This window comes from Bos grunniens, chromosome 25 (assembly GCF_055505025.1).
Source record: "Bos grunniens cultivar Pamir isolate PY7600 chromosome 25, Bosgru_T2T1.0, whole genome shotgun sequence".
Lineage (NCBI taxonomy): Eukaryota > Metazoa > Chordata > Mammalia > Artiodactyla > Bovidae > Bos > Bos grunniens.
This window is the reverse complement of record NC_141189.1, coordinates 24,188,123-24,211,929: the sequence shown is the minus strand read 5'-3', so window position 1 is coordinate 24,211,929 and position 23,807 is coordinate 24,188,123. Positions and strand designations below refer to the sequence as shown.

Genomic DNA, 23,807 nt, shown 5'->3' with positions numbered 1-23,807 from the left:
GAGTTTTACTTCTTTTCCATTCTGGATTCCTTTTATTTCTTTTTCTTCTGTGGCTGCTGCTGCTGCTGCTAAGTCACTTTAGTTGTGTCCGACTCTGTGCGACCCCATGGACGGCAGCCCACCAGGCTCCCCTGTCCCTGGGATTCTCCAGGCAAGAACACTGGAGTGGGTTGCCATTTCCTTCTCCATTGCATGAAAGTGAAAAGTGAAAGTGAAGTCGCTCAGTCATGTCCAATTCCCAGCAACGCCATGGACTACAGCCTATCAGGCTCCTCCGTCTATGGAATTGTCCAGGCAAGAGTACTGGAGTGGGGTGCCATTGCCTTCTCCATTGCTGTGGCTAGGGCTTCTGAAACTATGTTAAATAGTAGTGGTGAAAGTGGTGAACAAGACTTGTCTTGCTCCTGATTTTAGAGGAAATGCTTTCAATTTTTTGCCATTGAGGATAACGTTTACTATGGGTTTGTCATATATGGCTTTTATTATGTTGAGGTATGTTCCTTCTATGCCTGCTTTCTGGAGAGTTTTTTATCATAAATGAATGTTGAATTTTGTCAACGGCTTTCTCTACATCTATTGAGATAATCATATAGTTTTTATTTTTCATTTTGTTAATATGGTATATCACATTGATTGATTTGTAAATATTGAAGAATCCTTGCATCTCTGGGATAAAGCCCACTTGGTCATGATGCGTGATCTTTTTAATATATTGTTGGATTCTGTTTGCTAGAATTTTGTTGAGGATTTTTGCATCTATGTTCATCAGTGATATTGGACTGTAGATTTCTTTTTCTGTGGCATCTTTGTCTGTTTTTGGTATTAGGATGATGGTGGCCTCATAGAATGAGTTTGGGAATTTACCTTCCTCTGCAATTGTCTAGAAGAGTTTGAGTAGGATAGGTTTTAGCACTTCTGTAATTTTTTGGTGGAATTCACCTGTTGAAGCCATCTGGTCCTGGGCTTTTGTTTGTTGGAAGATTTTTTATTACAGTTTTGATTTCCATGCTTGTGATGGGTCTATTAAGATTTCTTTTTCTTCTTGGTTCAGTTTTGGAAGGTTATACTTTTCTAAGAATTTGTCCATCTCTTCCAAGTTGTCCATTTTATTGGTATATAATTGCTCATGGTAGTCTCTTATAATTGTATTTCTCTGTTGTCTGTTGTGATTCTTCGTTTTCATTTCTAATTTTATTGATTTGATTCTTCTTTTTTTCTTGATGAGTCTGGCTAACAGTTTGTCTATTTACCTTCTCAAAGAACCCACTTTTAGTTTGTTGATCTTTGGTATAGTCTCCTTTGTTTCTTTTTCATTTATTTCTGCTCTGATTTTTATGATTTCTTTCCTTTTCCTAACTTTGGGGTTCTTCTTTTCTTCTTTTCCTAGTTGCTTTAGGTATAAAGTTAGGTTGTTTATTTGATGTTTCTCTTCTTTTTTGAGGTAGGCTTGTATTGCTGTGAACCTTCCTCTTAGCACTGCTTTTACTGAATCCCATAGGTTTTGGGTTGTTGTGTTTTCATTTTCATTTGTTTCTATGCATATTTTGATTTCCTTTTTGATTTCTTCCATGATCTGTTGGTATGCCAAAGTGTGTTGTTTAGCCTCCATATGTTTATATTTTTAAATAGTTTTTTCTTGTAGTTGACATCTCATCCTACTGCATTGTGATCATAAAAGATGCCTGAAATGATTTCAATTTTTTAAAATTTACCAAGGCTAGATTTGTGGCCCAGGATGTGATCTATCCTGGAGAATGTTCCGTGTGCACTTGAGAAAAAGGTGAAATTCATTATTTTTGGGTGAAATGCCTTATAGATATCAATTAGGTCTAACTGGTCTATTGTATCGTTTAAAGCTCGTGTTTCCTTGCTAATTTTCTGTTTGGTTGATCTGTCCATAGGTGTGAGTGGGGTAGTAAAGTCCCCCACTATTATTGTGTCACTGTTAATTTCCCATTTCATACTCATTAGCATTTGCCTAACATATTGAGGTGCTCCTATGTTGGTTGCATATATATTTATGATTGTTATATCTTCTTCTTGGATTGATCCTTTGATCATTATGTAGTGTCCTTCTTTATCTCTTATCATGGTCTTTATTTCAAGGTCTATTTTATCTGATATGAGTATTGCTACTCCTGCTTTCTTTTGGTCTCCATTTGTATGAAATAACTTTTTCCAGCCCTTCACTTTCAGTCTGTATGTGTCCCTTGGTTTGAGGTGGGTTTCTTGTAGACAACATATATAAGGGGTCTTGTTTTTGTATCCATTTGGCCAGTCTTTGTCTTTTGGTTGGAGCATTTAACCCATTTACATTTAACATAATTATTGATAAGTATGATACCATTACCCTTTACTTTGTTGTTACGGGTTCATTTTTATAAACCTTTTCTGTGTTTCCTGTCTAGAGAAGATACTTTAACATTTGTTGAAGAGCTGGTTTGGTGGTGCTGAATTCTCTCAGCTTTTGCTTGTCTGTAAAGCTTTTAATTTCTCCTTTATATCTGAATGAGATCCTTGCTGGGTAGAGTAATCTTCGTTGTAGGTTATTCTCTTTCATAACTATGTCCTGCTATTCACTTCTGGCTTGAAGAGTTTCTATTGAAAGATCATCTGTTATCCTTATGGGATTCCTCTTGTGTGTTATTTGTTGCTTTTTCCCTTGCTGCTTTTAATATTTGCTCTTTGTGTTTGATCTTTGTTAGTTTGATTAATATGTGTCTTGGGGTGTTTTGTCTTGGGTTTATCCGGTTTGGGACTCTCTGAGTTTTTTGGACTTGGATGGCTATTTCCTTCCCCATTTTGGGAAGTTTTTGACTGTTATCGCCTCAAGTGTTTTCTTATGCCCTTTCTTTTTGTCTTCTTCTTCTGGGACACCTATGATTCGAATGTTGGGGTGTTTAATATTGTCCTAGAGGTCTCTGAGGTTGTCATCATTTAATTCTTTTTTCTTTTTTCCTCTCTGCTTCATTTATTTCCACCATTCTGTCTTCTACCTCACTTATCCTCTCTTCTGCCCCAGTTATTCTACTGTTTGTTCCCTCCAGAGTGCTTTTAATCTCAGTTATTGCATTGTTCATTATTAATTGACTCTTCCTTATTTCTTCTAGGTCTTTGTTAAATATTTCTTGTATCTTCTCAATCCTTGTCTCTAGTCTACTTATCTGTAACTCCATTTTGTTTTCAAGATTTTGGATCATCCTTACCGTCATTCTGAATTCTTTTTCAGGTAGACTCCCTATCTCCTCCTCTTTGGTTTGTCATGTTCCTTCACCTGCTGAATATTTCTCCGCCTTTTTGTTCTGTTTAGATTACTGTGTTTGGGGTGCCCTTTCTGCAGGCTGGAAGTTTGTGGTTCCTCTTAATTGCAAAGTCTGCTCCCTGTGGATGGGGTTGGAACAGTGGCTTGTCAAGTTTTTTTGGTTTGGGGAACTTGCATCTGGGTTCTGGTGGGTGGAGCTGGATCTCTTCTCTCTGGAGTGCAATGAAGTGTCCAGTAGTGAGTTTTGTAGTGTCTATGGGTTTGGCATGGCTTTGGGCAGCTCGTCTTTTAATGTTCAGGGTTGTGTTCCTGTTTTTCTGGAGAATTAGTGTGGTGTGTCTTGGACTAGAACTTATTGGCTCTTGGTTGGAACTTGGTTTCAGTGTAGTTGTGGAGACTTTTGGGTGAGCTCTTGTCTATTAATGTTTCCTGGAGTCAAGAGTTCTCTGATGTTCTAAAGTTTTGGAGTTAAGCTTCCTGCCTCTGGCTTTCAGTCCTTCTCTTACTGTAGCCTCAAGACTTCTCCTTCTGTACAGCACAGAAGATAAAACCCTTAGGTTAATGGTGAAACAATTCTCCATAGCCAGGGACACCAGGGAGATTCACAGAGTTATGTAGAGAAGAGAAGATGGAGGAAGGAGATAGAGTTGACCTTGAGGAGAAAAGGGAGAGTCAAAGGGGAAAGACCAAGCAAGCCAGTAATCAAATCCCTAAGTGAAAATGGATACTGAAGACTAGATTCTTAAAGGTACAGAATTGCTAACAAATATCAAGAAGCAAAGATTAAAAACCTAGGATAGAGGTTAGACTCTCATAAGTACAATATAAAAAATACAAAACAGAATCAATCACAAAAATTAAAAAAAATTATATAATATGGAATTTTTTTTAAACTAGGTTTTTTTTTTAAGAAAGGTAATAGTAGGCTATAAAAATGAAAGTTAAAGGAGTAATAAAGAACTAAATTTTTTTAAAAAAATTATGAATTGATAATAGTAAAAATATATCTAGGAATTTCTGTGGAGCTGTTGTGAGCAGTGTGGGGTCAGTTCAGTTTCAAATAGTCCCTTGTTCCAGCTTGTACTTGTTCTCAAGTTCTACAGGTGCCCCTCAAATGTGCACAGTCCCAGTATTAACTGCTGAGTTTTAGTCTGATGCACCTGTCACTTCCAGAGTGGATCCTCCTTCTTTATTTTGGCTTCCTCTGTTTGCAGATCTCTTCAGTGTATAATCTCTGCCCTGACACAGTGGTCAAAGGTGGCCACTTATAAATAAGTGGCTCACTTGTTCAGTTGTGTTGTGGGGAGGAAGGGACATTGCAAACAAATACTGCCGGCATGTGTAGGGAGTGCTCATGGTGGATGGACCACACTGGGTTTGCCACAGTCCAAGGTGGCATGTATTTCCCGGGTCTATACTTCTCAGGCTCCAGGGTGCTCTGCAAGGGCACTGTCCCAAGTGGGCCCTGCATTCCATGCAGTTCCCAGGTCTAAACTGCTCAGGTTCTTGGGTTCTCCATGGGGGGACAGACCCAGATGGGCTGTGCGTTTTGTGCCCTTCCAAGGTCCAAGCAGCTTATGCGAGACCTGGTGCTTGGCTACTACACTGTCCCAGGTGGGCTGTGTGTCTTATTCACCTCCCAGGTCCTGGCTGCTTGGTTTCCCAGGTGTGCAGTGAGAGACAGTCCCAGATATGCCATGTGTCTCCTCTGGGGAGCTGATCTCAGGCTGTGCTACTCCTGGCAGATGTCAACCGTCCAGGATCCCAGGAAGACATGGTTAGCAACTGGGAGCCTGCTCAGTTTGTTGGAAGATGTCTCTGGGGCCAAGATTGCAGCAGCCCCTTGCCTTCCAGCTCTGGCTATCACATGCCTATCTCTCTGCCTTCAGGGAGAGAGAGCCCTATACAGCAGCCAGCAGCTAGCTTGCTGTCCTTTGGTATTCGCTCAATCCTTTGTTATGTGAGCACACCAGGGGTCACCATGTGGTGTTAGAGCCTTTTGAGGGAAAGTTCTTTTTTTTTTTTTGTCTCTGTGGAGCCCATGGTTTGGGTTGCTGTCTCACATTAGCTCCCTCAGATTGTCTTCAGGGAATTCAGGCCTGGTCCTCGGCATGAGCCTCTATGCCACTTCTCCATCTCCACTTGTAGTTGCAGTTAGGCACATATTCTGTGGGTTTTGTTTTTTTTTTTCTCCTGGTTGTGTTGCCCTCTAAGATTCCAAAACTCCCCACAGACATGCCTGTGAGAGGGTTTCCTACTGTTTGGAAACTTCTCCTCCTTCGTGACTCCCTCCCTAGGATGGGTCTCCATCCCTAAATCTTCTGTCTCTGTTTCTGTCTTATATTTTGTCCTACCTGCTTTCAAAGAGATTGGACTGCCTTTGTGGGTGCCTGGTGTCCTTCACAGTGTTCAGAAGTTGTTTTGTAGAAGTTGCTCAACATTCAAATGATCTTTTGATTAATTAGTCGGGGAAAAAGTGGTCTCCCCATCCTATTTCTCCTCTATCTTTGGACCGCTTCCCCCCAAACTGTTTTACAAGGCAGCTGCACCATTTTACATTCCCTCCAGCAATGTATAAGGTTTCCAATTTCTGCACATCCTTACCAACACTTGTTATGCTCTTTTTGATTATACCCATCCTAATGTGAATTAGTATCTCGTTGTGATTTTGGTTCGTATTTCTCTGATAGCTGATGATATTGAGCATCTCATTGTATGCTTATTGGCCATTTGTATATCTTTTCAGATCCTTTGTCCATTTTTTAATTGGTCTTTTTTTATTACTGGAGATCTTTTTGTATTCTGGATACATACATTTCCTTTTAAAATAGATTTACTTAAAGTAAAAAAGCTATTTGTAAGATGGAGTTAACAGTTCATATATCATAGGATTGCCATGAAGATTGAGTTAATGTACCGAAAAAGCTTAGCATGGGGCACATAGTGCTTTAAAAAAGTTATTTTGTGGTATTATTGATACTAATACTACAGATAAGGAGGTCAGCAAGTACCATGTCTCCAAGATTTGAGAATATTCCTTTCGGGTTAGACTTTTTTGATTCTTTTAATTGTAATCAGTTGGAAATTTCAAGGTACTATGACATAGAAACTGGTCAAAGCTTTTCATACTCCCCTTAGTTTCTTGTCAGATAAAATCTAAGTGTTACCTTTAACTGTTTCAGCCTCTATCTGAAGGTAGGAATCTTCAATGATTCAGACACTTTTGGGCTTCTCAGATGAATGTGCCTGATTTATTGACTTAGGAAGGGGTATCCTAAGCCTATATCTGAGTCTCTAGGGAATTTTCAGGCTGGGAGTCTAGAAAATGCGGCACATTTCTAAAAAGAGATCTCAGAGAAATTTTAAGGGTAAGGTTGAGTACTAGAGTGTATATGGTGAATGTTAGTTAAACTTTCGACCTTCAGTGAAATCCTTTTAGATCTCTGCTATGGTGGAATTTCATTCCTTCTTTTTCTTGTTTGTTTAGGAAAGAAAAATACCACATAGAGTCATTTGCATACTTTATTCATCCTCTGTTAGTGCATACATGGAAAAGGTCCCATGACTTTGGATTTAGGTACAATTTGTTATTACTAATAAGGAGGAAAAAATTGTTACTTGGTAACTGCAAGGAAGTCTAGGTCCTAGTATCCCCAATAACAGCAGCCTACATTATTCTCCCCAAATATAAAAATGAGTAGATGGATAAAAAATTAAGGACAGAAATTATCTCATTTAATCTTCATATTTCAGGTGTCTAACACCTGAAATGCCCCACAAATGTGGAATCTCAGTTTTCCCTGAATAAATATAGGAGTGATATTTACCATTTCTAGTTCTAAAGGTAAATGTTTTATTCCTTTTCCTCCTAGGTTTTCTTGACTGTGAAAACTTTGTACCTACCAAATGTAATGGTTCTGTAACAGACAACAGTCCTCTCTTTGGCCTTGACTGTGAAATGGTAAGTGCTACTTTTGATTTTCAACTGGAGTGTTGCACACTAGGGTCTAGTTGTCTTGATTGTGTTCAGTTCTAGCATTCGGTTTAAATAACTGAAAGTGGACCCATTTCATCACGTTTTAGGAAAAGTGAATCTTTGCTTCAGGATAAGGAATAAATATCACATAAGTTTTCTAACTAGTCAATCTAATTTTTGATTATTACTCGAAGTTGAATGCTTCTTTTTTTTTTTTTTTTTTTCTGTACTGAGACTCTGTTGCTGTGTGCAGGCTTTCTCTAGTTGCAGCGAGCAGGGACTACTCTGTAGTTGGAGTGCAAGGGCTTCTTGGGGTGGCTTATCTTGTTGCAGAACATATACTTTAGGGCACATGAGCTTCAGCAATTGGAGTTCTTGGGCTTAGTTACTCCATAGCAGCATGTGGAATCTTCCCAGACCAGGGACCAAACCCATGTCCCCTGCATTAGCAGGCGAATTCTTAATCACTAGACTACCAGTTGAAGTCTGCTTCTGTCTTTTGCACAGGTTTTTTGTCATTGTTGTCTTGAAGACTTGCCTCAATTACCATTGGTTTGACTTGGTTTTACACATTTAAGATTAGAAGAAGGACTTCCCTGCTTCAGCTTCCTTTGTGTTTTACTTTGTCTAAACCTCCTTTCAAATGCTGTGTATTCCCTCTCACTTAGTGCTCAAGTAATAGTTTCTCAACTCTTAACAGTGGATAAGATCTAAGGATTTGGAGTCATATCAGGGTGTGTATTCTGGCCTTGCCTGTCTCCTTGGACAAACTAATTCCCTAATTCTTCCTCTGCAAAGTGAGGATAATGTTAGAGGCTATTTCATGGGGTTATTATGAGATGGTATATAAAATACCTAGTATTGCATTAGATAATAGTGCATGCTAATAAAAATTACTTTGTAGTGATACTTAGCATGATACTGGGTTGTAGTACACAGTAAGTGGTACAATTATAATTGATGTTATTGTTTCTGTCCCTCTTAAGCACATCCTTCCCAGAAAAATAGTACTGTGTTGGTTATCTTTAACTATAATAATGTTCAGCAGCCTGCCTAGCTTTAATTTCATTCATATTGGATCTTCTAGTCAGCAAACAGCTGTACTGTTGTCTCAGGGACCCCAGCAGATTTGAATACATGACAGCTGATATAGTCTTAAATAATGAGAGAAAGCAAGAGCTTCCACAGTTTAGCAGCCTAACTACATCCTAATCTTTCAGTGCCTTACATCCAAGGGAAGAGAACTAACACGTATCTCACTGGTTGCTGAAGGAGGCGGCTGTGTTATGGATGAACTTGTTAAACCTGACAACAAGATTGTGGACTACCTCACCAGGTATTTTTAACCCTGCCTCCAGCTCTCAATAGATGTCAGACTAGAGTGGAATGAGACTTACCAGGAATACCCTGTAGCTTCTGTTTAGTTAATTATTATCTCAATTCAGTTCAGTTGCTCAGTTGTGTCTGACTCTTTGCGACCCCATGAATTGCAGCACGCCAGGCCTCCCTGTCCATTATTCCCAGAGTTCACTCAGACTCACGTCCATCGAGTCAGTGATGCCATCCAGCCATCTCATCCTGTGTTGTCTCCTTCTCCTCCTGCCCCCAATCCCTCCCAGCATCAGAGTCTTTTCCAATGAGTCAACTCTTCGCATGAGGTGGCCAAAGTACTGGAGTTTCAGCTTTAGCATCATTCCTTCCAAAGAAATCCGAGGGCTGATCTCCTTCAGAATGGACTGGTTGGATCTCCTTGAAGTCCAAGGGACTCTCAAGAGTCTTATCCAACACCACAGTTCAAAAGCATCAATTCTTCAGTGCACAGCCTTCTTCACAGTCCAACTCTCACATCCATACATGACCACAGGAAAAACCATAGCCTTGACTAGACGAACCTTTGTTGGCAAAGTGATGCCTCTGCTTTTCAATATGCTATCTAGGTTGGTCATAACTTTCCTTCCAAGGAGTAAGCGTCTTTGAATTTCATGGCTGCAATCACCATCTACAGTGATTTTGGAGCCCCAAAAAATAAAGTCTGACACTGTTTGCACTGTTTCTCCATCTATTTCCCATGAAGTGATGGGACCAGATGCCATGATCTTCGTTTTCTGAATGTTGAGCTTTAAGCCAACTTTTTCACTCTCCCCTTTCACTTTCATCAAGAGGCTTTTTAGTTCCTCTTCACTTTCTGCCATAAGGGTGGTGTCATCTGCGTATCTGAGGTTATTGATAATTTCTCTCAGCAATCTTGATTCCAGCTTGTGTTTCTTCCAGCCCAGCGTTTCTCATGATGTACTCTGCATATAAGTTAAATAAGCATGGTGACAATATACAGCCTTGACATACTCCTTTTCCTATCTGGAACCAGTCTGTTGTTCCATGTCCAGTTCTAACTGTTGCTTCCTGACCTGCATACAAATTTCTCAAGAGGCAGATCAGGTGGTCTGGTATTCCCATCTCTTTCAGAATTTTCCACAGTTTATTGTGATCCACGCAGTCAAAGGCTTTGGCATAGTCAATAAAACAGAAATAGGTGTTTTTCTGGAACTCTCTTCCTTTTTCCATGATCCAGTGGATGTTGGCAATTTGATCTCTGGTTCCTCTGCCTTTTCTAAAACCAGCTTGAACATCAGGAAGTTCACAGTTCACATACTGCTGAAGCCTGGCTTGGAGAATTTTGAGCATTACTTTACTAGCGTGTGAGATGAGTGCAATTGTGCGGTAGTTTGAGCATTCTTTGGCATTGCCTTTCTTTGGGATTGGAATGAAAACTGACCTTTTCCAGTCCTGTGGCCACTGCTGAGTTTTCCAAATTTGCTGGCATATTGAGCGCAGCACTTTCACAGCATCATCTTTCAGAATTTGGAATAGCTCAACTGGAATTCCATCACCTCCACTAGCTTTGTTCGTAGTGATGCTTTCTAAGGCCCACTTGACTTCACATTCCAGGATGTCTGGCTCTATTATTATCTACTGCTGCTGCTGCTAAGTCGCTTCAGTCGTGTCTGACTGTGCGACCCCATAGACGGCAGCCCACCAGGCTCCCCCGTCCCTGGGATTCTCCAGGCAAGAACACTGGAGTGGGTTGCCATTTCCTTCTCCAATGCATGAAAGTGAAAAGTGAAAGTGAAGTCGCTCAGTCCTATCCGACTCTTAGCGACCCCATGGAGAGCAGCCTACCAGGCTCCTCCATCCATGGGATTTTCCAGGCAAGGGTACTGGAGTGGGGTGCCATTGCCTTCTCCATATTATTATCTGCTTACTATCAAAGAAAAGGCTGGGGTACCACAACTGTAAATTTTAATACTGAAATTGTACGATGTTGGTATATAATGCTCTTATCATTCTTGCACTTTAATTTTCCTATGACTTTATTTTTTTTTTTTTTAATTTTCCTATGACTTTAAATCACCAGAATATTATCTTCCTTGTCATGGAATCTGACAGTTGTAGCAACTGCCAAATATCTTTGCTCTCTGATAAGACCCCATCTGAAAAATCTATAAATCATCTTTTGGTTGTCAAATGATCTTAGACCTTAATCTCCCTTGGCCCCAGAAACTAAAATGAAACTAAGTTTTTCCACAGCAGAAATTTGAAGTTAAAATTTTTTTTTATCATTCCAAAGATAAGCATGCAATTTCAGAATATACATAGTACTGTGATTAGGCAAAGAAAAGCCAGGAAATATTACTGTTGTTGCCCATTGTAGTTACATCTATCAGTTCATGCTTACTTAGGCACAGAGAGGCCATGATAATGATAAAGACTGCCCTATTAGTAACAAGACAATTACACGATATTGTTAGGGAACAGTCATATGTAACAAAGCTGTATGTATAAGCGTGTTTGTCATAGTATTGCAAAAAATATGGGAATATAAATGTAGGGGGTTGGTTAAAATGAAAATGGGGGGTTGGTTAAAATGTTATATCTACTCTAACCATTTAAAAGGATGTGCTGAAATAGATTTATTGATATGAAAACTTGTTCCTGACATATAGAAAGTGTTATGTTTATATTATACAGTAATATGCATTATGATATCCCATGTGGCTTGTGGGATCTTAGTTCCCCAATCAGGGATCAAATCTGGCCCACTGCAGTGAAAGCAGGGAATCTTAACCTCTGAACCACCAGGGTAGTCCCATGATAACATTTTAAAATTGTTATTTATTTTTTTATTTATTTATTTTTAGTTGGAGGACAATTGCTCTACAATATTGTGTTGGTTTTTGCCATACATCAACATGAGTCAGCCATAGGCACACATATGTCCCCTTCCTTGTGAATCTCTCTCCCACCTTCTACCTCATCCCATCCTACTAGGTAGTCACGGAACACTGGATTTGCACTCCCTGTATTATACAGCAGATACCCATCAGCAATCTATTTTACATATGGTAATATATATGTTTCCATGCTACTCTCTATTCAACCCACACTCTCCCTTTCGCCATGTCCACAAGTCTGTTCTTTATGTCTGTGTCTCCATTGCTGCCCTGCAAATAGGTTCAACAGTACCATATTTCTAGATTGTATACATATGAATTAATATATGATATTTGTTTATCTTTTTCTGACTTACTTCACTCTGTATAATAGACTCTATGTTCATCCACCTCATTAGAACTGACTCAAATGCATTCATTTTTATGGGTGAATAATATTCCATTCTATATATGTATCACACCTTCTTTATCCATTCATCTGTCCATGAACATCTTAAGTTGCTTCCATGTCCTATCATAAATAGTGCTGCAATGAACATTTGGGGTATATGTGTCTTTTTCAATTATGGTTTTCTTAGGGTTATATGCCTAGTAATGGGATTGTTGAGTCCTATGGTAGTTTTATCCCTAGTTTTTTAAGGTATCTCCATACTGTCTTCCGTAGGGGCTGTATCAATTTATATTCCTACCAACAGTACAAAAGTGTTCCTTTTCTCCATACTCTCTCCAGGATTTATTGTTTGTAGATTTTTGGATGATGGCCATTCTGACAGGTGCATTTCTCAAATAATGAGCCATGTTGAGCACTTTTTCATGTGCTTATTAGCCATTGCATTTTTATAAAAATGAAACATACATGAATATATATGTATCAAAAAATATGAAAGGGTATTAAAGTGTAAAAAGTGATCTCTGGGTAGTGGGATTATAGGCAGTTTTTAATTTCTTCTTTGTTTATTTTCAGTCTTATTACACTGAGCATTTATTAATGTTTTATCAATTTTTTAAAATATTCTTTTCGAAGTAGCTTTCCAGGGAGGGAAACTTAGTAATATCCTGGTTTGTCTATTTCTCTGTTTTTTTGTTGTTGTTGTTGTTGTTTAAAGTTTCTCTGGAATCACAAAGAAGATTCTTAACCCAGTGACAACCAAACTCAAAGATGTACAGAGACGGTTGAAGATCCTTCTTCCTCCTGATGCTGTCTTAGTGGGCCACTCCTTAGATTTAGATCTCAGAGCACTGAAAGTGAGTATCTGATTTAGGACTTAGTTTTTCTAGCATATGAGCCTGTTATATCTATCTTAGATCTAAAGCCTTCTGTTCCCCGGTCCACTTATTTTTTCCTTTAACATAGGATGCTACTCATTCTATTCTCTTTCCTCCTCAGATGATACATCCATATGTTATTGATACATCATTGCTTTATGTCAGAGAGCAGGGCAGAAGATTTAAGCTCAAGTTCTTAGCCAAAGCTATTTTGGGGTAAGTTTTTTTGAATATTATAATATTATCCTGATAGACTGCATATAAGTTAGCATATTGTGTCTTATTTAAAGCATATTGCAAAAGGTCAGCCTCTCTGCTCTTCCTCTCTCTTAGTTTGTAAACATTATTAGGAATTCTGAGATCCTAACTTCAGAGAGAAGTATGACACATAAATGAAAAAACTTTGGGAATACAAAAAGGAGTTGCATTCGTAGCTGAAGGTTGATGGATAGAACTGGACAGAAAAGGCAGAAAAGTTACCCAAAAGTTTGAAACATAGCATTCCTATATTGATAGTATCCTAGTACGTACAAACACATGTATAATGATGTTCATTATAGTGCGGTTTAAAATAGCCCTCAAATCTTCAGATATTCTACAAGACTAGTTAAATAAATTATGGTTAGTTGTATAACTGATGCTTTGTTATTGAATGTGATGATATGTGCTAATAGTTCAGTTCAGTTGCTCAGTGTGTCCGACTCTTTGTGACCCCATGGACTGCAGCACACCAGGCCTCCCTGTCCATCACTAGTTCCCGGAGTTTACTCAAACTCATGTCCATTGAGTCGGTGATGGCACCCAACCATCTCATCCTCTGTCATCCCCTTCTCCTCCCACCTTCAATCTTTCCCAGCATCAGGGTCTTTTCAAATGAGTCAGTTCTTTGCAGCATGTGGCCAAAGTATTGGAGTTTCAGCTTCAGCATTACTCCTTCCAATGAATATACAGGACTGATTTCCTTCAGTATGGACTGGTTGGAACTCCTTGCTGTCCAAGTGACTCTTAAGAGTCTTCTCCAATACCACAGTTCAAAATCATCAATTCTTCAGTGCTCAGCTTTCTTTAGAGTCCAACTCTCACATCCATACATGAATACTAGAAAAACCATAGCTTTGACTAGATGGACCTTTGTTGGCAAAGTAATGTCTCTGCTTGTTAATACACTCTCCAGATTGGTCATAACTTGTCTTCCAAGAAGCAAATATCTTTTAATTTCATGGCTGCAGTCACCATCTGCAGTGATTTTTACTGTGACTGTTGATGGAAGTAAAGTCTGATGTTATCAAGAGCAATATCTCATAGAAACCTGGAACATTAGGTCCATGAATGAAGACAAATTGGAAGTGGTCAAACAGGAGATGGCAAGAGTGAACATCGACATTTTAGGAATCAGTGAACTAAAATGGACTGGAATGGGTAAATTTAACTCAGATGACCATTATATCTACTACTGTGGGCAAGAATCCATGAGAAAAAATGGAGTAGCCATTATAGTCAACAAAAGAGTCTGAAATGCAGTACTTGGATGCAATTTCAAAAATGACAGAATGATCTCAGTTCATTTCCAAGGCAAACCATTCAATATCACAGTAAACCCAAGTTTAGCCCTGACCAGTAATGCTGAAGAACCTTAAGTTGAATGGTTCTGTTGAAGACCTATAAGACCTTCTAGAACTAACACCCCAAAAAGATGCCCTTTTCATTATAGGGGACTGGAATGCAAAAGTAGGAAGTCAAGAGATACCTGGAGTAAAGGCAAATTTGGCCTTGGAATACAGAATGAAGCAGGGCAAAGGCTGATAGAGTTTTGCCAAGAGAATGCACTGATCATAGCAACACCCTCTTCCAAAAACTCAAGAGAAGACTCTATACATGGACATTACCAATTGGTCAATACTGAAATCAGATTGATTATATTCTTTGCAGCCAAAGATGAAGAAGGTGTATACAGTCAGCAAAAACAAGACTGTAAGCTGACTGTGGCTCAGATCATGAACTCCTTATTGCCAAATTCAGACTTAAATTTAAGGAAGTAGGGAAAACCACTAGACCATTCACGTATGACCTATATCAAATCCCTTACAATTATACAGTGGAAGTGACAAATAGATTCAAGGGATTAGATCTGATAGAGTGCCTGATGAACTGTGGATGGAGGTTCGTGACATTGTAGAGGAGGCAGTGATCAAAAGCATCGTCAAGAAAAAGAAATGAAAAAGGCAGAATGGTTGTCTGAGGAGGCCTTTTAAATAGCTATGAAAAGAAGCAAAAGGCAAAGGAGAAAAGGAAAGATATCAGCATCAGAATGCAGAGTTCCAAAGAATAGCAAGCAGACCTAAGAAAGTCTTCCTCAGGGATTAATGCAAAGAAATAAAGGAAAACAATAGAATGGGAAAGACTAGAAATGTCTTCAAGAAAATTAGAGATACCAAGGGAAGATTTCATGCAAAGATGCCCACAATAAAGGACAGAAATGGTATGGATCTCTCAGAAGCAGAAGATATTAAGAAGAGGTAGCAAGAATACACTGAAGAACTATACAATAAAGATCTTCACAACCCAGATAATCACGATCATGTGATCACTCACCTAGAGCCAGACATCCTGAAATGCGAAGTCAAGTGGGCCTTAGGAAGCATCACTACGAACAAAGCTAGTGGAGGTGATGGAATCCCAGTTGAGTTATTTCAAATCCTAAAAGATGATGCTGTGAAAGTGCTGCAGTCAATATGTCAACAAATTTGGAAAACTCAGCAGCAGCCACAAGACTGGAAAAGGTTAGTTTTCATTCCAATCCCAAAGAAAGGCAATGCAAAAGAATGCTTAATCTACCACACAGTTGTACTCATCTCACATGGTAGCAAAGTAATGCTCAAAATCCTCCAAACCAGGCTTCAACAGTACATGAACCATGAACTTCCAGATGTTCAAGCTGGATTTAGAAAAGGCAGAGGAACCAGAGATCAAATTGCCAACATCTGTTGGATCATCAAAAAAGCAAATGAGTTCCAGAAAAACATCTATTTCTGCTTTATTGACTATGCCAAAGCCTTTGACTGTGTGGATCATAATAAACTGTGGAAAATTCTTCACGAGATAGGAATCCCAGACCACCTGACCTGCCTCCTGAGAAATATATATGCAGGTCAAGAAGCAACAGTTAGTACTGGACATAGAACAACAGACTGATTCCAAATCGGGAAAGGAGTACATCAAGGCTGTATATTGTCACCTTGCTTATTTAAGTTATATACAGAGTACATCATGAGAAATGTGGGACTGGATGAAGCACAAGCTGGAATCAAGATTGCTGGGAGAAATATCAATAACCTCAGATGTGCAGATGACACCACACTTATAGCAGAAAGCAAAGAAGAACTAGAGAGCCTCTTGATGAAAGAGGAAAGTGAAAAAGTAGGCTTAAAGCTCAACATTTAGAAAACTAAGATCTTGGCTTCTGGTCCCATCACTTCATGGCAAATAGATGGGGAAACAGTGACAGATTTTATTTTTTTGTGCTCTAAAATCACTGCAGATGGTGGCTCCAGCTATGAAATGTGCAATAAAGGGATGTCTAAGATGTTACTGTTCATGGGGTTCTCAAGGAAGAATACTGAAGTGGTTTGCCATTCCCTTCTCCAGTGGACCACATTCTGTCAGATCTCTCCACCATGACCTGCCCATCTTGGGTCACCCCACGGGCATGGCTTAGTTTCTTTGAGTTAGACAAGGCTGTGGTCCTAGTGTGATTAGATTGACTAGTTTTCTGTGAGTATGGTTTCAGTGTGTCTGCTCTCTGAGGCCCTCTTGCAACACCTACCATCTTGGGTTTCTCTTACCTTGGGCGTGGGGTATCTCTTCACGGCTACTCCAGCAAAGTGCAGCCAATGCTCCTTACCTTGGACGAGGGGTATCTCCTCACTTCCGCCCTTCTTGACCTTCAATGTGGGATAGCTCCTCTAGGCCCTCCTGTGCCCGTGCAGCCACGGCATGGGGTTGGTCCTCCCGGCCACTGCCCCTGGCCTCGGCCAGGGGTTCCTCCTCCCGCCCGCCACCCCTGGCCTCGGGCTTAAGGGCATGGGGTATCTCCTCCCGGCCACCACCCCTGACCTCGGACGTGGGGTAACTCGTCTCGTCTCCGCCCCTGACCTTGGACATGGGGTAGCTCCTCTCGGCTGTTCCTGTGCCATCGCAGTCTGGCACTCTCAGCTGCTGCCCCTGACCTCGGACATGGGGTAACTCCTCTCTGCCACGCTTTGGCGTGCCCGTCTCAGCCACCTGCGCTTTAGCGCACCTGTCACAGCCGCCTGTGCTTTAGCGCACCCGAACAGTATGAAAAGACAAAATGATAGGATACTGAAAGAGAAACTACCCAGGTCAGTAGGTGCCCAATATGCTACTAGAGATCAGTGGAGAAGTAACTCCAGAAAGAATGAAGGGATGGAGCCAAAGCAAAAAGAATACCCAGCTGTGGATGTGACTGGTCATAGAAGCAAGGTCTGATGCTGTAAAGAGCAATATTACATAGGAACCTGGAATGTCAAGTCCATGAATCAAGGCAAATTGGAAGTGGTCAAACAAGAGATGGCAAGAGTGAATGTCGACATTCTAGGAATCAGCGAACTGAAATGGACTGGAATGGGTGAATTTAACTCAGATGACCATTATATCTACTACTGCGGGCAGAAATCCCTCAGAAGAAATGGAGTAGCCATCATGGTCAACAAAAGAGTATGAAATGCACTACTTGGATGCAATCTCAAAAATGACAGAATGATCTCTGTTCATTTCCAAGGCAAACCATTCAGTGTCACATAATCCAAGTCTATGCCCCAACCAGTAATGCTGAAGAAGCTGAAGTTGAACAGTTCTATGAAGACCTACAAGACCTTTTAGAACACACCAAAAAAAGATGTCCTTTTCATTATAGGGGACTGGAATGCAAAAGTAGGAAGTCAAGAAACACCTGGAGTAACAGGCAAATTTGGCCTTGGAATACGGAATGAAGCAGGGCAAAAACTAATAGAGTTTTGCCAAGAAAATGCACTGGTCATAACAAACACACTCTTCCAACAACACAAGAGAAGACTCTATACGTGGACATCACCAGATGGTCAACACCAAAATCAGATTGATTATATTCTTTGCAGCCAAAGATGGAGAAGCTCTATACAGTCAGCAAAAACAAGACCAGGAGCTGACTGTGGCTCAGACCATGAATTCCTTATTGCCAAATTCAGACTTAAATTGAAGAAAGTAGGGAAAACCACTAGACCATTCAGGTATAACCTAAATTAAATCCCTTATGATTATACAGTGGAAGTGAGAAATAGATTTAAGGGCCTGGATCTGATAGATAGAGTGCCTGACCAGCTATGGAAGGAGGTTGGTGACATTGTACAGGAGACAGGGATCAAGACCATCCCTGTGGAAAAGAAGTGCAAAAAAGCAAAATGGCTGTCTGGGGAGGCCTTACAAATAGCTGTGAAAATAAGAGAAGCGAAAAGCAAAGGAGAAAAGGAAAGATATACACATCTGAATGCAGAGATCCAAAGAATAGCAAGAAGAGATAAGAAAGCCTTCCTCAGTGATCAATGCAAAGAAATAGAGGAAAACAACAGAATGGGAAAGACTAGAGATCTCTTCAAGAAAATCAGAGATACCAAAGGAACATTTCATGCAAAGATGGACTCGATAAAGGACAGAAATGGTATGGACTTAACAGAAGCAGAAGATATTACGAAGAGATGGCAAGAATACACAGAAGAACTTACAAAAAAGATCTTCACGACCCAGATAATCACGATGGTGTGATCACTGACCTAGAGCCAGACATCCTGGAATGTGAAGTCAAGTGGGCCTTAGAAAGCATCACTACGAACAAAGCTAGTGGAGGTGATGGAATTCCAGTTGAGTTATTTCAAATCCTGAAAGATGATGCTGTGAAAGTGCTGCACTCAATATGCCAGCAAATTTGGAAAACTCAGCAGTGGCCACAGGATTGGAAAAGGTCAGTTTTCATTCCAAACCCAAAGAAAGGCAATGCCAAAGAATGCTCAAACTACTGCACAATTGCACTCATCTCACACGCTAGTAAAGTAATGCTCAAAATTCTCCAAGCCAGGCTTCAGCAGTATGTGAACTGTGAACTTCCTGATGTTCAAGCTGGTTTTAGAAAAGGCAGAGGAACCAGAGATCAAATTGCCAACATCCACTGGATCATGGAAAAAGCAAGAGAGTTCCAGAAAAACATCTATTTCTGCTTTATTGACTACCAAAGCCTTTGACTGTGTGGATCACAATAAACTGTGGAAAATTCTGAAAGAGATGGGAATACCAGACCACTTGATCTGCCTCTTGAGAAATTTGTATGCAGGTCAGGAAGCAACAGTTAGAAATGGACATGGAACAACAGACTGGTTCCAGATAGGAAAAGGAGTATGTCAAGGCTGTATATTGTCACCATGCTTATTTAACTTATATGCAGAGTACACCATGAGAAACGCTGGACTGGAAGAAACACAAGCTGGAATCAAGATTGCTAGGAGAAATATCAATAACCTCAGATACGCAGATGATACCACCCTTATGGCAGAAAGTGAAGAGGAACTCAAAAGCCGCCTGATGAAAGTGAAAGTGGAGAGTGAAAAAGTTGGCTTAAGGCTCAACATTCAGAAAACGAAGATCATGGCATCCAGTCCCATCACTTCATGGGAAATAGATGGGAAACAGTGGAAACAGTGTCAGACTTTATTTTTCTGGGCTCCAAAATCACTGCAGATAGTGACTGCAGCCATGAAATTAAAAGACGCTTACTCCTTGGAAAGAAAGTTATGACCAACCTAGATAGCATATTCAAAAGCAGAGACATTACTTTGCCAACAAATGTTCGTCTAGTCAAGGCTAATGTTTTTCCTGTGGTCATGTGTGGATGTGAGAGTTGGACTGTGAAGAAGGCTGAGCGCCGAAGAATTGATGCTTTTGAACTGTGGTGTTGGATAAGACTCTTGAGAGTCCCTTGGACTGCTAGGAGATCCAACCAGTCCATTCTAAAGATCAGCCCTGGGATTTCTTTGGAAGGAATGATGCTAAAGCTGAAACTCCAATACTTTGGCCACCTCATGCGAAGAGTTGACTCATTGGAAAAGACTCTGATGCTGGGAGGGATCGGGGGCAAGAGGAGAAGGGGACGACAGAGGATGAGATGGCTGGACGGCATCACTGACTCAATGGACATGAGTGAACTCCAGGAGTTGGTGATGGACAGGGAGGCCTGGTGTGCTGCGATTCCTGGGGTCGCAAAGAGTCGGACACGACTGAGTGACTGATCTGATCTGAAGATGTTACTGAGAAAAAATCTGGATATTATTCTCCAATTTATAGATTAATCTCCATAAAATGGAGTTTCAGAAGAAGATTCAAAGATTTTGAGATATTGATATGATGTAGCTGTATGAGTGAGTAAAGTCGCTCAGTCGTGTCTGACTCTTTGTGACCCCATGGACTGTAGCCTAACCAGGTTCCTCCATCCATGGGATTTTCCAGGCAAGAATACTGGAGTGAGTTGCCATTTCCTTCTCCAGGATATCTTCCTGATCCCGGGGTTGAACCCAGGTCTCCCACATTGTAGGCAGACGCTTTACTGTCTGAGCCACCAGGGAAGATATGTATTTTTACAAATTTTTTAAAATAATGAGACTTCTCTGGCATTTCGGTGCTTCCAATGGAGGGGGCACAGGCACCATCCTTGGTCAGGGAACTAAGACCCATATGCCACACAGTGCAGTCAAAAAATTTAAATAAAGAACTTTTAAGTATATAACAGACATGCGTGCATGCATGCAAAGTTGCTTCAGTTGTGTCCCTGACACAACTGTGTTACAGTTGTGACCCTGTGGACCGTAGCCCACCCGGGGCCTCTATCCATGGCATTCTCCTGGCAAGAATACTGGAGTGGGTTGCCATGCCCTTTTCCAGGGGATTTTCCCAACCCAGGGTTTGAACCTATGTCTCTTAACTCTACCTGCATTTTTAGGAGTGTTCTTTACCGCTAGCGCCACCTGGGAAGGCTGTATATTAGACACTTGTATACAAATAGAAAATTTCTGGAAGATAACTTTAAAACCACAGCTATATCTAAGAAATGAGACAAGCGATTGACTAGGGAGTGAACCAGAGACTTTTTATTAAATAGCCATTGATGATGTGCTTACTGTAGACAAAGCCATTCCTGATCATTCTGTATTCTCAGAACCTTTCAGATCTTGGCACTAAGGAATAAATGAATCTGGATTGTTGTGATTCAAATCTAATTACTGGGATGCTAAAATTTTACATGTAGCTAGAACTTTGGGGTAGTTGAATGAATCTGTCATTAAAAATGCTCTCAGAACTTTCCTGGCCTTCCAGTGGTTAAAACTCCATGCTTCCAATGTAGGGGGTGTGGGTTCAATCCCTGGTCGAGGAATTCCACATGCCGCACCTCACAGCCACAAAATTAAAAAAAAAAAAGAATGCTCCCAGTTATCTCAATTTTACTTTGACTTTCCAGGAAGGATATACAGTGTCCAGATAGGCTTGGTCATGATGCTACAGAAGATGCTAGAACAACCCTTGAATTGGCTCGATATTTCCTCAAGTATGGCCCAAAGAAGGTTAGTATCTTTGCTTTCCTTCAACTTATGAGACTAGAACAGTGTCACAAACCACCATATCCTATTTCTTTACAAAAATGGGAGTGTAATTCAAGGTGAAAATATATTTGAAATTAAGATGTGTATCACTAGCATAATATAGTGGTTAAATGTCTCTGAAGTTAGACTTAACCTGTTTTTCAGTAGGTGAAATGATATATATTATAGGTGAAATGATATGTGATATCTAAGGCAATTTCTCTGAAGAACTTTAGTTTCTAGTTTTTAGTTTCTAGATCTGTAAAATGGGAACACACTTCTCTGGGATATTGGTGAGGGTAAATGAGGTATTATAGAGTACAATGCTCTTAGCACAGTGCCATGAATATATTAAGCACCATAAAGTGGTATTAATCATTATAGTTGATAGAATTCCAGTGGTTAAGACTTTGTGCTTCCATTGCAGGGGGCATGGGTTTTATCCCTGTTTAGGGAACTAAAGATCCTGCATGCTACTTTTAAGTCACTGTAACTGATGTTAATAATTGTGATAATTATAAATATCTACATAGATTTTTGCTCTCTTGGGGTAGCACTGTTTCAACAGCAGTTGCCACTTGACTTCTAGGAAGAACTGCATATCACTTGAGTAAAATCTAAGGAAATCTGAATTAAGCATAGGCTTTAGTTAATAACACACTGGAAAAGAATCTATAAAAGAATGGATATGTTGAAAAAAAAGAAAAAGAATGGATATGTGTAACTGATTCACTTTGGTATAAATAGAAACTAACACAACATTGTAAATCAACTATACTCAAATAAAAAATTTAAAAAGAAAAAACTAACATCAATAATTGTGCCAAATATATAATACTAATCTAAGATATTAATAATAGTCGAAAATGGCAGTTGAATATGCTTGGGAACTCTATATTCTCTTTATAATTTTTCTGCAAATCTAAAATGATTCTAAGTAAGAAAACTTGTATCTCTATACACGAAAACTCCCAAAGGGCTCTCACTTTATGCAAAGAGAATAAACTAGAATACTTTTAATAATTTTGTATTAATATAATAAAGTCTTTTTTTCTTCATATTGCCATGAAAACTATTCTTTTATAGTTTCAAAAGATTGCATGTTTACAGAGAAGTAAGTTTTAAGTGACTTGGGAATGAATGAATTGTCACTGCTTTTCACTTAGCCCCGCTTGGTCCTTTCCCATATTCATGTTACATCAGCAGCTGGTAACAGATTGCCATTCCTGGCTAAGCAGCCAGACGCGATCTGGTAAGTATTGAACCCAGTCTAGGACTGTGGCATCAGCAAAGTTCACTGTCTACAGAAGCAAAGAACACCACTTGAGTAGGTTTTTCAGGTTTGAGCATTTTGTTTGTTTTGTTTTTTAGCCTCAAATACTTTCAGTTCAGTTCAGTTACTCAGTCATGTCTGACTCTTTGCGACCCCATGAACCGCAGCACGCCAGGCCTCCCTGTCCATCACCAACTCCCGGAGTTTACTCAAACATATGTCCATTGAGTCGGTGATGCCATCCCACCATCTCATCCTCTGTTGTCCCCTTCTCCTCCCACCTTCAATCTTTCCCAGCATCAGGGTCTTTTCAAATGAGTCAGTTCTTCACAACAGGTGGTCAAAGTATTGGAGTTTCAGCTTCAGCATCAGTCCTTCCAATGAATATTCAGGACTGATTTCCTTTAGGATGGACTGGTTGGATCTCCTTGCATTCCAAGGGACTCTCAAGAGTCTTCTCCAACACTACAGTTTAAAAGCATCAATTCTTTGGCTCTCAGCTTTCTTTATAGTCCAACTCTCACATCCATACATGACTACTGGAAAAACCATAGCCTTGACTAGATGGACCTTTGTTGGCAAAGTAATGTCTTTGCTTTTTAATATGCTGTCTAGGTTGGTCATAATTTTCCTTCCAAGGAGTAAGCGTCTTTTAATTTCACCATCTGCAGTGATTTTGGAGCCCAAAAAAGTAGTCTGACACTCTTTCCACTGTTTCCCCATCTATTTGCCATCAAATACTTTACAAGATACTAAATGATTTTTACCACTTTATTTTCTTTTAAGATTGCAGAACTAAATCTGGAGGCACTATTTAGTTACCAGGAAAGCCAAGAGCCAAGAAATACAGCAGAAGGAGTTCAGCGGCTAAACACAAGGTAATATTTTTCAGTTCTAAATAGTTACAAAGATAAATGGAGTATCTGATTGCTTATTTAACAACAAAACCTAGCAATTTCTTTTCTCCTTTTGAGTCTATTAAGAAATGTTTATCAATAATATGAGTAACATTCTTCCATTACAGAAACTATGGAGGGAAAACTACCATCTACTTCCCTGAATAGCATGCTTTTCTAATTTTCTGAATATATTGACTTGTCTTAAAATAACTCATTTTACCAAAAAA

At 39.8% G+C, this 23,807-nt stretch overlaps 1 protein-coding gene across 11 annotated transcripts in view; it reads left to right on the top strand.

Annotated features, from left to right (window-relative positions):
* REXO5 (RNA exonuclease 5) overlaps positions 1–23,807 on the top strand; it is a 60,788-nt gene that overhangs the window by 17,885 nt on the left and 19,096 nt on the right. For all 11 annotated transcript variants that reach the window (XM_086375394.1, XM_086375391.1, XM_086375387.1 and 8 more), the window contains 6 exons: positions 7,135–7,223; positions 8,459–8,574; positions 12,574–12,712; positions 12,855–12,949; positions 21,288–21,390; positions 23,468–23,559. In XM_086375394.1, the coding sequence (XP_086231520.1) occupies positions 7,135–7,223; positions 8,459–8,574; positions 12,574–12,712; positions 12,855–12,949; positions 21,288–21,390; positions 23,468–23,559 (634 nt within the window). The remainder of the gene's footprint in view (positions 1–7,134; positions 7,224–8,458; positions 8,575–12,573; positions 12,713–12,854; positions 12,950–21,287; positions 21,391–23,467; positions 23,560–23,807) is intronic.